General features: G+C 49.9%; 1 protein-coding gene across 1 annotated transcript in view; it reads right to left on the bottom strand.

Moving 5' to 3' along the window:
- Positions 1 to 308: 308 nt before the first annotated feature.
- Positions 309 to 13367, bottom strand: part of LOC137366359 (protein EFR3 homolog B-like) — a 263372-nt gene continuing 250313 nt past the window's right edge. Inside the window, exons 22-23 of the mRNA XM_068028261.1 lie at positions 8542 to 8591; positions 309 to 414 (exon numbers count right to left, since the gene is read on the bottom strand). Coding sequence (XP_067884362.1) covers positions 309 to 414; positions 8542 to 8591 — 156 coding nt within the window. The remainder of the gene's footprint in view (positions 415 to 8541; positions 8592 to 13367) is intronic.

Raw genomic sequence — 13367 nt, forward strand, 5'->3', positions numbered from 1 at the left:
ACTCCCACAGGAAACCCCGAGCTGCAGTAAAGCCTGTCCATGATCTCAGGTAAGCATATGCAGTACACTGAAACATCATGTCTTAATAACAAAGCACTACTAAGCTATAAGGATGATGTTTGATATGTTCATACCACTGGAAACAACAGCTTGTGCGATTGCTAACATTCTGCAGGGAATGGTTGACATGGCGCACTAATACAGGTTCTGCTGCTGGGTCAATCCCACAATGAGCAAATGAGACTTGATGAGAATCCAGTATCTCTGCAATTCAATGATGCGTTGTTTTGGACCGTCTTGTGCTCCTGCTAGTACACACAAAGATCTGGGAATTTCATCTCATAAACTGGCACTGAACGGGACTGTGTCTGGCCATAACTAGCTGTGATCGTGCCTGATGGGCTGGGAGGTGGTCTAGAAACAAAAAGAGAAACTTTTAGAAAAGTCAAATTGAGTGAGTGGACTCACAGCCATTCTCTGAAGTTATAAAGATCACATTGCAAACCAGTAACAGTTCTTACATTATCAGGTATACAGCTGTACCACATAGAGAGATAAAGGCAAATCTACAGGTTACATACAAAGGGAACACAAGAACACAAGAAATAGGAGCAGTAGACCATATGGCCCATCGAGGCTGCTCCGCCATTCAATATGATCATGGCTGATCTTGGGCTTCAATTTCACTTCCCTGCCAGCTCCTCATATCCCTTAATTACCTGCGAAACCAAAAATCTATCCCAGCCTTAAATTTCTTCGATGATGGAACATCCACAACCCTCTGGGGTAGAGAATTCCAAAGATTCACAACCCTTTGAGTGAAGTAATTTCTCCTCATCTCAGTCCTAAATGATCGTCCCCTTATCCTGAGACTGTGTCCCTGTGTCCTAGATTCCCCGACCAGCAGAAACAATCTCTCAGTGTCTACCCTATCAAGCCCTTTCAGAATCTTGTATGTCTCAATTAGATCACCTCTCATTCTTCTAAACTGCACAGCATGTAGGCCAAATTTACTCAGCCTCTCATCATAGGGCAACCTCCTCATCCCAGGGACTAATTTAGTAAATCTTCGCTTCACCGCCTCCAGAGAAAGGATATCCTTTTTTAAATGTGGAGACCAAAACTGCACACAGTATTCCAGGTGCAGTCTCACCAAAGCCCTGCACAATTTTACTAAGACTTCTTTATTCCTGATTTGCCTTCCTAATAGCCTGCTGCACCTGCATGTTAACTTCGTGTGTTCCTTGTATGAGTACCCCCAAGTCTCTCTGAACATCAACACTTACCAGTTTCAGACCTTTTAAAAAATATTCTGCTTTTTCTATTTTTATGACCAAAGTGAACAACTTCACGCTTCCCTACGTTATACTCCGTTTGCCATCTTATTGCCTGCTCACTTAACCTGTTTATATCTCCCTGCAGCCTCTCTACGTCCTCCCCACAGCTCACCTTTCCAAGAAACCTTGTATCATCAGCGATCTTAGATGCATTACTCTCTGTCTCTTCATCTAAGGCATTGATATAGATTGTAAATAGCTGAGGCCCCAGCACTGATCCTTGTGACACCCCACTATTCACTGCCTGCCAACTTGAAAATGCCCCATTTATGTGTCCACTTTCTGCTAACCAATTCTCTATTCAGGGTTATGGAAGGTTTCCAGGAAGGAAGCTTGAAGTGTTCAGTCTGAGTAGGGTCAGGGACGATTAGACATGTTTATGGGGTGAAAAGGGACTGAGGGATACGGGGGGAAGTGGGTCGGTGGAGGTGAGGGATATGGGGGGAAGATGGATTTGTGGGGTTGAGGAAGGGATATGTTATTTGGATCTTATCAAGGTCACAAATGACATTCTAGATAACTATGACTGTTCTACATGATGTTTTGGTAAACCATCCCTCCCTGTCCTTTTCGATCTGTCTGTAGTCTTTGACATGGTTGACATACCATCCTCCTGCAACACCTCTCCACCATCATCCTGCTGGGTGGGACTGTACTTGCCTAGTTCCATTTTTATGAAGGGTCACTGACCTGAAACGTTAACTCTGCTTCTCTCTCCACAGATGCTGCCAGACCTGCTGAGTATTTCCAGCACTTATTGTTTTTATTTCAAATTTCCAGCATTTGCAGTATTTTGCTTTTATTATAGCCAAAGAGTCAATGGCCTCTCTTCCTGGTCCCACTAGCACTATTTCTAGTGTCCCCCCTGATCTATCCTTAGCCCCTTTCTATTTTTCATCTACATGCTGCCCCTTGGCAACATCATCTGAAAACACAGGATCAGCTTCTACTTGTAAGCTTACGACACCCAACTCTATCTCACCACCATCTCTCTTGCCCCCTCCTCTGTCTCTAAATTATCAGACTGCTTGTCTGACATTCAGTACTGGATAAGCAGAAATTTCCTCCAGGGAAAACCAAAGCCATTGTTTTCAGTCCCCGCCAAACTCTGTACCCTAGCCATTGACTCCATCCCTCTCCCTGGCAATTGTCTGAGGCCGAACCAGATTGTTTGCAACCTTGGTATCATAGTTGACCCTGAGATGCATTTCCGATCACATCTCTGCGCCATCACTAACACCGCCTATTTTCACCTCTCTTTCTTTTGGGCCTCCTTATCTCGAGAGACAATGGATAAGCGCCTGGAGGTGGTCAGTGGTTTGTGAAGCAGCGCCTGGAGTGGCTATAAAGGCCAATTCTAGAGTGACAGGCTCTTCCACAGGTGCTGCAGAGAAATTTGTTTGTCGGGGCTGTTGCACAGTTGGCTCTCCCCTTGCGCCTCTGTCTTTTTTCCTGCCAACTACTAAGTCTCTTCGACTCGCCACACTTTAGCCCTGTCTTTATGGCTGCCCGCCAGCTCTGGCGAACGCTGGCAACTGACTCCCACGACTTGTGATCAATGTCACAGGATTTCATGTCACGTTTGCAGACGTCTTTAAAGCGGAGACATGGACGGCCGGTGGGTCTGATACCAGTGGCGAGCTCGCTGTACAATGTGTCTTTGGGGATCCTGCCATCTTCCATGTGGCTCACATGGCCAAGCCATCTCAAGCGCCGCTGACTCAGTAGTGTGTACAAGCTGGGGATGTTGGCCGCCTCGAGGACTTCTGTGTTGGAGATACGGTCCTGCCACCTGATGCCAAGTATTCTCCGGAGGCAGCGAAGATGGAATGAATTGAGACGTCGCTCTTGGCTGACATACGTTGTCCAGGCCTCGCTGCCATAGAGCAAGGTACTGAGGACACAGGCCTGATACACTCGGACTTTTGTGTTCCGTGTCAGTGCGCCATTTTCCCACACTCTCTTGGCCAGTCTGGACATAGCAGTGGAAGCATTACCCATGCGCTTGTTGATTTCTGCATCTAGAGACAGGTTACTGGTGATAGTTGAGCCTAGGTCGGTGAACTCTTGAACCACTTCCAGAGCGTGGTCGCCAATATTGATGGATGGAGCATTTCTGACATCCTGCCCCATGATGTTTGTTTTCTTGAGGCTGATGGTTAGGCCAAATTCATTGCAGGCAGCCGCAAACCTGTCAATGAGACTCTGCAGGCACTCTTCAGTGTGAGATGTTAAAGCAGCACCTCTATAACATCCCTAACTCCATTCCTGTTTCAGCTTATCTGCTCCTGAAGCCCTCATCCATTCCATTGATACCTCTGGACTTGACTATTCCAATGCACTCCTGGCCAGTCTCCCACATTCTACCTTTTGTAAATTTGAGGTCATCTAAAACTCTGCGAACCGTGTCCTGACTTGCATCAAGTCCCATGCAACCATCACCCCTGTGCTCGCTGACCTACACTGGCTCTGGGTTAGGTAATGCCTTGATTTTAAAATTCTCACCCTTCTTTTTAAAATCCCTCTACTGCCTCGCTCCTCCCTATCTCTGTAACCTCCTCCAGCCCTACAATCCTTCAAATATCTGCATTCCTCCAATTCTGGCCTTTTGGCATCCACCATTGGCGGCCATGCCTTCAACTACTGAGGCCCAAAGCTCTGAAATTCCACTCTCCCTCAACCTTTCCTTCTTTCCCTTTTTAAGAGGATCCTTAAAGCCTACCTCTTCACCTGCCCTAAAATCTCTATGTGGCTCTGTGTCAAATTTTGCTCAAAACACTCCTGTGAAGCACCTCAGACATTTTACATTCAAGGCACTACATAAACACAAGTTTTTCTTGAAAGAGTGGGTAGGTGGGGATTGAGGGAGAAAAGAAGGAAAGGAAGCAGAGAGAGGGAAAGGAGGGAAAGGGAGGGAAAGGAGGGAATAAAAAGGAGGGAAAGGGAAGGAAAGGGAAGGGAAAGGAAGGGAAAGGGATGAAAGGGAGGGAAAGGAAGGGGAAAGGAAAGGAAGGGAAAGGGAAGGGAGAACACATTTATATAGCATAATTGATATTGCAGCCTGTTACTTTGCAAGCACAGCCTCTTTTATGTTGGTAATTGCAGCAGCCAATATTCAAACAGCAACATCCAACTAGCAGCAAATGAGATAAATGACCAGTTAATTGGTCTGATGGTATAAATATTGGCTAGAACAGCGAGAACTCCCTGCTCATCTTTGAATAGAGGCATGAAAACTTGGGCCCACTTAAAGCAGTTTAACATCTCATTCAAAATTCAGCACTTTTGACACTGCAGCATTCTTTACCCATGGCACTGGGTTATCAGCCTAGATTATGTGCTCAAGTACTATACAACCTCCTAACAACAGAGCTAAGAGTGCCAATATCCAAGTCCACCATCTTCATCAGTGAAGACTATTCATTCCTGATTTTCCATTATATTCCATTGAATTTATTCCCGATGGGACTTGTCCCACCTTGTCTCACTGTTCTTTGCACGCTGCTGTGAGGCATGTTTCTCGTTGTGCTTATCTATTCTCCTCTGACATCTGCTAATAATTAATTAAGTTATTTTTTGCAAAAGGTTGAGCCTGCAAACTGTTCAATTCTTGTTCCTTATTCTTGACCTCTGGTGTCATCTTGAAGCTTTCCTTACTTCTCTCACTTCCTTTTTCCCTCCCTTACAACTGGTTTAGAAAGTTCCAGTAACTTGCTTTCTCACACTAGTGTGCTGGTTATGACACTAGATTACTAATCCAGAGAATTAAGTTCAGATCCCACTATGATAGTTTGAGAATTTGAATTCAGTTTCAAGAATCTGGAAATAAAAAGCTGGTCTCAGTAAAAGTGAGCATGAAGCCATCAAATTGGCGTAAAAATCCAACAGGTTCGCTCATGTTGTTTAGGGAAGGAAACCTGCCGTCCTTACCAGGTCTGGCCAGCATGCAACTCTATACCGGGGTGTCCAACCTTTTTGCGTGGGGGCCACATTACAATTTTTGTCCTACATAGTGGGCCGGTGAGCAAATTTCAGAAAGGCGTTAAAAATTTATTTTACTATTAATCAAAGTTTACTATTAATCATAAAGGCGGGGCTAAAGAGTGGCAAGTCGAAGAGACTTAGCAGTTGGCAGGAAAAAAGACAGAAGTGCAAGGAGAGACCCAACTGTGTAACAGCCCCGACAGCCAATTTTATCTGCAGCGCCTGTGGAAGAGTCTGTCACTCTAGAATTGGCCTTTATAGTCACTCCAGGCGCGGCTCCACAATCCACTGACCACCTCTAGGCGCTTACCCATTGTCTCTTGAGACAAGGAGGCCAAAGAAGAAAGGAAATCAAAACAACAAAAAATGTGCATTTTTGCAAACAAGCTTTAAATGAGAAGACTAATTTATTAACTTACTTGCTCATCACTATGTTGAACACTGATTTAGTGAGATATTTGGCATTGTTTTTTCTTACATAAGTAGTTAATGTTTGCCCGCACACTTCATGTAGCAATGTGGAGCATTCCAGATGGATGTCCATCTGTCAGGAGTGATCTTGATCTCTCTCTCGCCCTCTCTTTCGGAGTGTGTGGTCTCTCTCCCACCTCTCTGTCTGTCTCCCTCTCTCTGACTCCCTCTCCCCCTCTTGTGCATCTCTCTCTCTCTCTCTCTCTGCTTCTCTCCCTCCTTTGTGTCTCTGTCTCTCTCTCCCCCTTCTCTGTGTCTGATTCTCTTTTTCTGTGTGTCTCTCTTTTTCCCTCTCTGTACCTGTCTCTCTCTCTCCCTCGTCCCTCTCTCCACACCTCCCCCCCCACTCTGTGTCTATGTGTGTGTCTCTCTCTCCCCCTCTCACTGTCTGTGTTTCTCTCTCCCTACCTCGCTCTCTCTCAGGGACAGACACCAACATGTTGTACCATGGACATCTGACAAAATTATTGACTCAGCCAAGGACATGAGGGAAATTAATCTGCATATAAAGTGTACAGGCAACCTGGCAATGTTTTTACTTGCACATCAGTCAATGTCTACCCACACACTTGATGTAGCAATGCAGAGAATTTGGATAGTTGTCCATCTGTCAGGAATGATTAGGCTCTCTCTCCTTCCTTTTTTAGGTCCATTTCCTTCTCCCCTCTATGTGTCCATCTCCCTCTCCCCTCTCTATGTGTCCATCTCCCTCTCCCCTCTCTGTGTGTCCATCTTCCTCTCCCCTTTCCATGCCCATCCCCTCTTCCCTGACCTGTGTCCAGCTCCTCTTCCACCCCACTGTCCAGCCCACTCTGTGTCCATTCCCCACTTCCCCCAACCCCTGCTCCCTGGGCTGGTGCTTGTTTAAAGGGCTGCCTGACTCTCAGTGGGATCCCTCTGCGCCATGCCTCTGGCTGTGTGCTGGCCCACCTCCTGCTCGCCCCCACCCCTCCACCATTCCTGCTCACTCCATGAACTGTGCAAAGACGGCCGATCCCAGTGCGCCTGTGCCGCGAGCCACCAATGAGCACCCAGCCCGCCCAGGCAGCCGGCTGTCAGTCAGAGACACTGAGCAATCAGAGACAGGCGACCACACAGGTCCCACCTCTGCCTGACGGACCCTTTACTCGGAGAGCCATCAATCAAAGCCCAACCATGGCCAGTCCCTGTCAGTCAGAGGATTGGCGGGCCTCTCGGAAACAATGGACCTCAACAGTTTTTGCCACGGGCACTGGTGTCTGTGTACAGACATGCTACTGACATCAAATGCATCTTCCCCTCCCTTCCCGTCAGCATTCCAAAGGGATCATTCCCTCCGTGACACCCTGGTCCACTCCTCCATTACCCCCACCACCTCGTCCCCGTCCCATGGCACCTTCCCCTGCAATCGCAGGAGGTGTAATACCTGCCCATTTACCTCCTCTCTCCTCACTATCCCAGGCCCCAAACACTCCTTTCAGGTGAAGCAGCAATTTACTTGTACTTCTTTCAATGTAGTATACTGTATTCGCTGTGCACAACGTGGTATCCTCTACATTGGGGAGACCAAACGCAGACTGGGTGACCGCTTTGCGAAATACCTCCGCTCAGTCCGCAAGCAGGATCCTGAGCTTCCGGTTGCTTGCCATTTCAACACTGCCCCCTGCTCTCATGCTCACATCTCTGTCCTGGGATTGCTGCAATGTTCCAGTGAATATCAACGCAAGCTCGAGGAATAGCTTCTCATTTACTGATTAGGCACACTACAGCCTGCCGGACTGAACATTGAGTTCAATCATTTCAGAGCATGACAGCCCCTCATTTTACTTTTATTTTTAGTTATTTTTTCTTTTTTACAACTTTTTTTTCATGTTTATTTAATTTCATCTTAGTTTGTTCAGTTTGCTTACCCACTGTTTTTTTTTCATGTTTGTACTTGCTGCTGTTCAACCTTCAGTCCATGAACACCCTATCTGTACTAATGCTTTGTCTTTCAACACACCATTAACGTATTGTTTGCCTTTGCTCCATGACCTTTTGGTCAGCTATGTGGCCTTGTCCAATCTACACCTTCTCCTTTGTTATCTTTTGCCCCACCCCCACCTCACTTGCCTAAAACCTTTGACATTTCTAATATTTGCTAGCTCTGAAGAAGGGTCACTGACCCGAAACGTTAACTCTGCTTCTCTTTCCACAGATGCTGCCAGACTTGCTGAGTGGTTCCAGCATTTCTTGTTTTTATTTCAGATTTCCAGCATCCGCAGCATTTTGCTTTTATATTATTATTATGCTACCGACACCTGCTCTCTCTCCTCCCTCTCTCTGTCTCCCTCCATCCCCTCCTCAATCCCCCTCCTCAATCTCCCTCCTCCCTCTCCCCGCCCCCTCCTCTCCTCCCCTCCTCCCTCTTCTCCTCCCCTCCTCCTCTTCCCCTACTCTCTCTTCCCCTCTCTCCCCCTCCTCACCCTCCCTCTCCCCCCTTCCTTTCCCCCCTTCTCCCCCTCCCTCTCCCACCTTCTCCCCTCTCCCTCTCCCCACTTCTCCCCCTACCTCTCCCCACCTTCCCTCTCACCCCCTCCCCCCCGCTACTCAAACTGCTAATCCCTCCATTGTACAGCTCCAAAGTTTGATTGTCTATTTCCACTGGGCTCAACAAAACTGATGATGAGTTGATCCACAATTCTCCGCAGTTTTCTGAGATTTCATCGGAGCTTTTCAAACATTTCATAGTGCAAGGTGAGTGAAGAACAGAAGGTCCCACATGACCTACCTTATGGTTATCTCAAATATTTGATTCAGTTTACTCTGCAGAATGGTCGCCTGAAATGAGAGGAATGAGAATCACAAAGTAAATATATAAGACCTCAGAACAGGTGAAAATATCTGAACCTCAACCATCTTATCTTCAGAACAAAACCCGACCCCATCATTCCCAATATATGGACGATCAGTGCACTTTGTTCACTTTATAGAAAATGGCAATGGACCAGATTGGCAAAATGCTACAGCATCTTAACTATAACCCAGCAGTTAACCTTGTGGCCTCTCAAATGCAAAATGGGATGGTAAGATGGGGATGGGGAGGATGAGAATTGAGAGGGGAATGGAGAGTATAATAGGAATCAGGATAGAAATTAGGATTTCCAATCCTCCCTGAAGGAATTTCCAGCAATCAGGGATACCTCTCCCAAGCTGTGCTTCTGGCAGATTGGAAGTTCAGCAATGTCCCTGCGATGTCACCAGCTACTGTTAAAGCCTCAGGCTCAGTGATGTTCCTGAGCACCGCTGCAGGAAGCTGCACCTGTGTAGCGTGAAGCCTGCAGGGGGCTAGAGAGGCAGGAACCTGGAGGCTCGAGAATCGCAGGTTTCCATATGGGGTGTCACAGATGGCTCTAAAATGGGTGGTGGGGAGTAGGGGGCTGGTGCTTGAAGGAGGAGTTGCGGGGAGGTAAGAAACAGAAACTAGGGAATGGAGAGCAGCCAGGTGAGTGGTAGTGTGAGAGAATAGCAGCCAGTAAAAAAGCGGGTGGGAGCGACAGAGAGAGGAGCAGTCAGTGAAAGGGAGAGTGGGAACGACAGAGAGAGGAGCAGTCAGTAAAGGGGAGAGTGGGAGTGAGAGAGAGAGGAGCAGCCAGTGAAGGGGAGAGTAGGAACGATAGGGAGAGGAGCAGTCAGTGAAGGGGAGAGTGGGAGTGACAGAGAGAGGGTCAGTGAAGGGGAGTGAGGGAGTGACAGACAGAGGGTCAGTGAAGGGGAGAGTGGGAATGTCAGAGAGAGGAGCAGTCAGTGAAGGGGAGAGTGGGAACGACAGAGAGCGGAGCAGTCAGTGAAGGGGAGAGTGGGAATGACAGGGAGAGGAGCAGTAAGTGAAGGGGAGAGTGGGAACGACAGGGAGAGGAACAGTCAGTGAAAGGGAGAGTGGGAACAACAGAGAGAGGAGCAGTCAGTGAAGGGGAGAGTGGGAACGACAGGGAGAGGAGCAGTCAGTGAAGGGGAGAGTGGGAACGACAGAGAGAGGAGCACTCAGTGAAGGGGAGAGTGGGAACGACAGGGGGAGGAGCAGTCAGTGAAGGGGAGAGTGGGAACGACAGAGAGAAGAGCAGTCAGTGAAGGGGAGAGTGGTAATGACAGGGAGAGGAGCAGTCAGTAAAGGGGCGAGTGGGAACGACAGAGAGGAGCAGTCAATAAAGGGGAGAGTGGGAGCGACAGACAGAGGAGTCGTCAGTAAAGGGGAGAGTGGGAGCGACAGAGAGAGAAGCAGTCAGTAAAGGGGAGAGTGGGAGTGACAGAGAGAGGGGCAGCCAGTGAAGGGGAGAGTGGGAACGACAGAGAGAGGAGCAGTCAGTGAAGGGGAGAGTGGGAACAACAGGGAGAGGAGCAGTCAGTGAAGGGGAGAGTGGGAACGACAGAGAGAGGAGCAGTCAGTGAAGGGGAGAGTGGGAACGACAGGGAGAGGAGCAGTCAGTAAAGGGGCGAGTGGGAATGACAGAGGAGCAGTCAATAAAGGGGAGAGTGGGAGCAACAGAGAGTAGCCAGTAAAGGGGAGAGTGGGAGCAAGAGAGAGAGGAGTAGACGGTAAAGGGGAGAGTGGGAGCGACAGAGAGGAGCAGTCAGTAAAGGGGAGAGGGGGAGCAAGAGAGAGAGGAGCAGCCAGTAAAGGGGAGAGTGGGAGCGACAGAGAGGGAAGCAGTCAGTAAAGGGGAGATGGGGGTGACAGAGAGAGCAGAGGTCAGTGAAGGGGAGTGTGGGAGCGACAGAGAAAGGAGCAGTCAGTAAAGGGGAGAGTGAGGGTGAAAGAGAGAGGAGCAGTCAGTGAAGGGGAGAGTGGGAGCGGCAGAGAGAGGAGCAGTCAGTAAAGGGGAGAGTGGGAGTGACAGAGAGGAGCATTAAGTAAAGGGGAGAGTGGGAGCGACAGAGAGGAGCAGTCAGTAAAGGGGAGAGTGGGAGCAACAGAGAGAAGAGTAGCCAGTAAAGGGGAGAGTGGGAGCGACAGAGAGGAGCAGTTAGTAAATGGGAGAGTGGGGGTGACAGAGAGAGCAGAGGCCAGTGAAGGGGAGTGTGGGAGCAACAGAGAGAGGAGCAGTCAGTAAAGGGGAGAGTGGGAGTGACAGAGAGCAGCAGTTAGTAAAGGGGAGAGTGGGGGTGACAGAGAGAGCAGAGGCCAGTGAAGGGGAGTGTGGGAGCGAGGAACAGTCAGTAAAGGGGAGAGTGGGAGCGACAGAGAGGAGCAGTCAGTAAAGGGGCGAGTGGGAACAACAGGGAGAGGAGCAGTCAGTGAAGGGGAGAGTGGGAACGACAGAGAGAGGAGCAGTCAGTAAAGGGGCGAGTGGGAATGACAGAGGAGCAGTCAATAAAGGGGAGAGTGGGAGCAACAGAGAGTAGCCAGTAAAGGGGAGAGTGGGAGCAAGAGAGAGAGGAGTAGACGGTAAAGGGGAGAGTGGGAGCGACAGAGAGGAGCAGTCAGTAAAGGGGAGAGGGGGAGCAAGAGAGAGAGGAGCAGCCAGTAAAGGGGAGAGTGGGAGCGACAGAGAGGGAAGCAGTCAGTAAAGGGGAGATGGGGGTGACAGAGAGAGCAGAGGTCAGTGAAGGGGAGTGTGGGAGCGACAGAGAAAGGAGCAGTCAGTAAAGGGGAGAGTGAGGGTGAAAGAGAGAGGAGCAGTCAGTGAAGGGGAGAGTGGGAGCGGCAGAGAGAGGAGCAGTCAGTAAAGGGGAGAGTGGGAGTGACAGAGAGGAGCATTAAGTAAAGGGGAGAGTGGGAGCGACAGAGAGGAGCAGTCAGTAAAGGGGAGAGTGGGAGCAACAGAGAGAAGAGTAGCCAGTAAAGGGGAGAGTGGGAGCGACAGAGAGGAGCAGTTAGTAAATGGGAGAGTGGGGGTGACAGAGAGAGCAGAGGCCAGTGAAGGGGAGTGTGGGAGCAACAGAGAGAGGAGCAGTCAGTAAAGGGGAGAGTGGGAGTGACAGAGAGCAGCAGTTAGTAAAGGGGAGAGTGGGGGTGACAGAGAGAGCAGAGGCCAGTGAAGGGGAGTGTGGGAGCGAGGAACAGTCAGTAAAGGGGAGAGTGGGAGCGACAGAGAGGAGCAGTCAGTAAAGGGGAGAGTGGGAGCAACAGAGAGAAGAGTAGCCAGTAAAGGGGAGAGTGGGAGCGACAGAGAGGAGCAGTTAGTAAAGGGGAGAGTGGGGGTGACAGAGAGAGCAGAGGCCAGTGAAGGGGAGTGTGGGAGCAACAGAGAGAAGAGCAGTCAGTAAAGGGGAGAGTGGGAGCGGCAGAGAGAGGAGCAGTCAGTAAAGGGGAGACTGGGAGTGACAGAGAGGAGCATTAAGTAAAAGGGAGAGTGGGAGCGACAGAGAGGAGCAGTCAGTAAAGGGGAGAGTGCGAGCAACAGAGAGAAGAGTAGCCAGTAAACGGGAGAGTGGGAGCGACAGAGAGGAGCAGTTAGTAAAGGGGAGAGTGGGAGCAACAGAGAGGAGCAGCCAGTGAAGAATAGAGCGGGAGCGACAGAGAGAGAAGCAGTCAGTAAAGGGGAGAGTGGGAACGACAGAGAGAGGAGCAGTCAGTGAAGGGGAGAGTGGGAACGACAGGGAGAGGAGCAGTCAGTGAAGGGGAGAGTGGGAACGACAGAGAGAGGAGCAGTCAGTGAAGGGGAGAGTGGGAATGACAGGGAGAGGAGCAGTCAGTAAAGGGGCGAGTGGGAATGACAGAGAGGAGCAGTCAATAAAGGGGAGAGTGGGAGTGACAGACAGAGGGGCAGCCAGTGAAGGGGCGAGTGGGAACGACAGAGAGAGGAGCAGTCAGTGAAGGGGAGAGTGGGAACAACAGGGAGAGGAGCAGTCAGTGAAGGGGAGAGTGGGAACGACAGAGAGAGGAGCAGTCAGTGAAGGGGAGAGTGGGAACGACAGGGAGAGGAGCAGTCAGTAAAGGGGCGAGTGGGAATGACAGAGAGGAGCAGTCAATAAAGGGGAGAGTGGAGCGACAGAGAGAGGAGCAGTCAGTAAAGGGGAGAGTGGGAGCAACAGAGAGAAGAGTAGCCAGTAAAGGGGAGAGTGGGAGCGACAGAGAGGAGCAGTTAGTAAAGGGGAGAGTGGGGGTGACAGAGAGAGCAGAGGCCAGTGAAGGGGAGTGTGGGAGCAACAGAGAGAAGAGCAGTCAGTAAAGGGGAGAGTGGGAGCGGCAGAGAGAGGAGCAGTCAGTAAAGGGGAGACTGGGAGTGACAGAGAGGAGCATTAAGTAAAAGGGAGAGTGGGAGCGACAGAGAGAGGAGCAGTCAGTAAAGGGGAGAGTGCGAGCAACAGAGAGAAGAGTAGCCAGTAAACGGGAGAGTGGGAGCGACAGAGAGGAGCAGTTAGTAAAGGGGAGAGTGGGAGCAACAGAGAGGAGCAGCCAGTGAAGAATAGAGCGGGAGCGACAGAGAGAGAAGCAGTCAGTAAAGGGGAGAGTGGGAGCGACAGACCGAGGAGCAGTCAGTGAAGGGGAGAGAGGGAACGACAGGGAGAGGGGCAGTAAATGAAGGGGAGAGTGGGAACGACAAAGAGAGGAGCAGTCAGTGAAGGGGAGAGTGGGAACGACAGGGAGACGAGCAGTCAGTGAAGGGGAGAGTG

The sequence above is a fragment of the Heterodontus francisci genome, unplaced genomic scaffold (assembly GCF_036365525.1).
Source record: "Heterodontus francisci isolate sHetFra1 unplaced genomic scaffold, sHetFra1.hap1 HAP1_SCAFFOLD_377, whole genome shotgun sequence".
Taxonomy (NCBI): Eukaryota; Metazoa; Chordata; class Chondrichthyes; order Heterodontiformes; family Heterodontidae; genus Heterodontus; species Heterodontus francisci.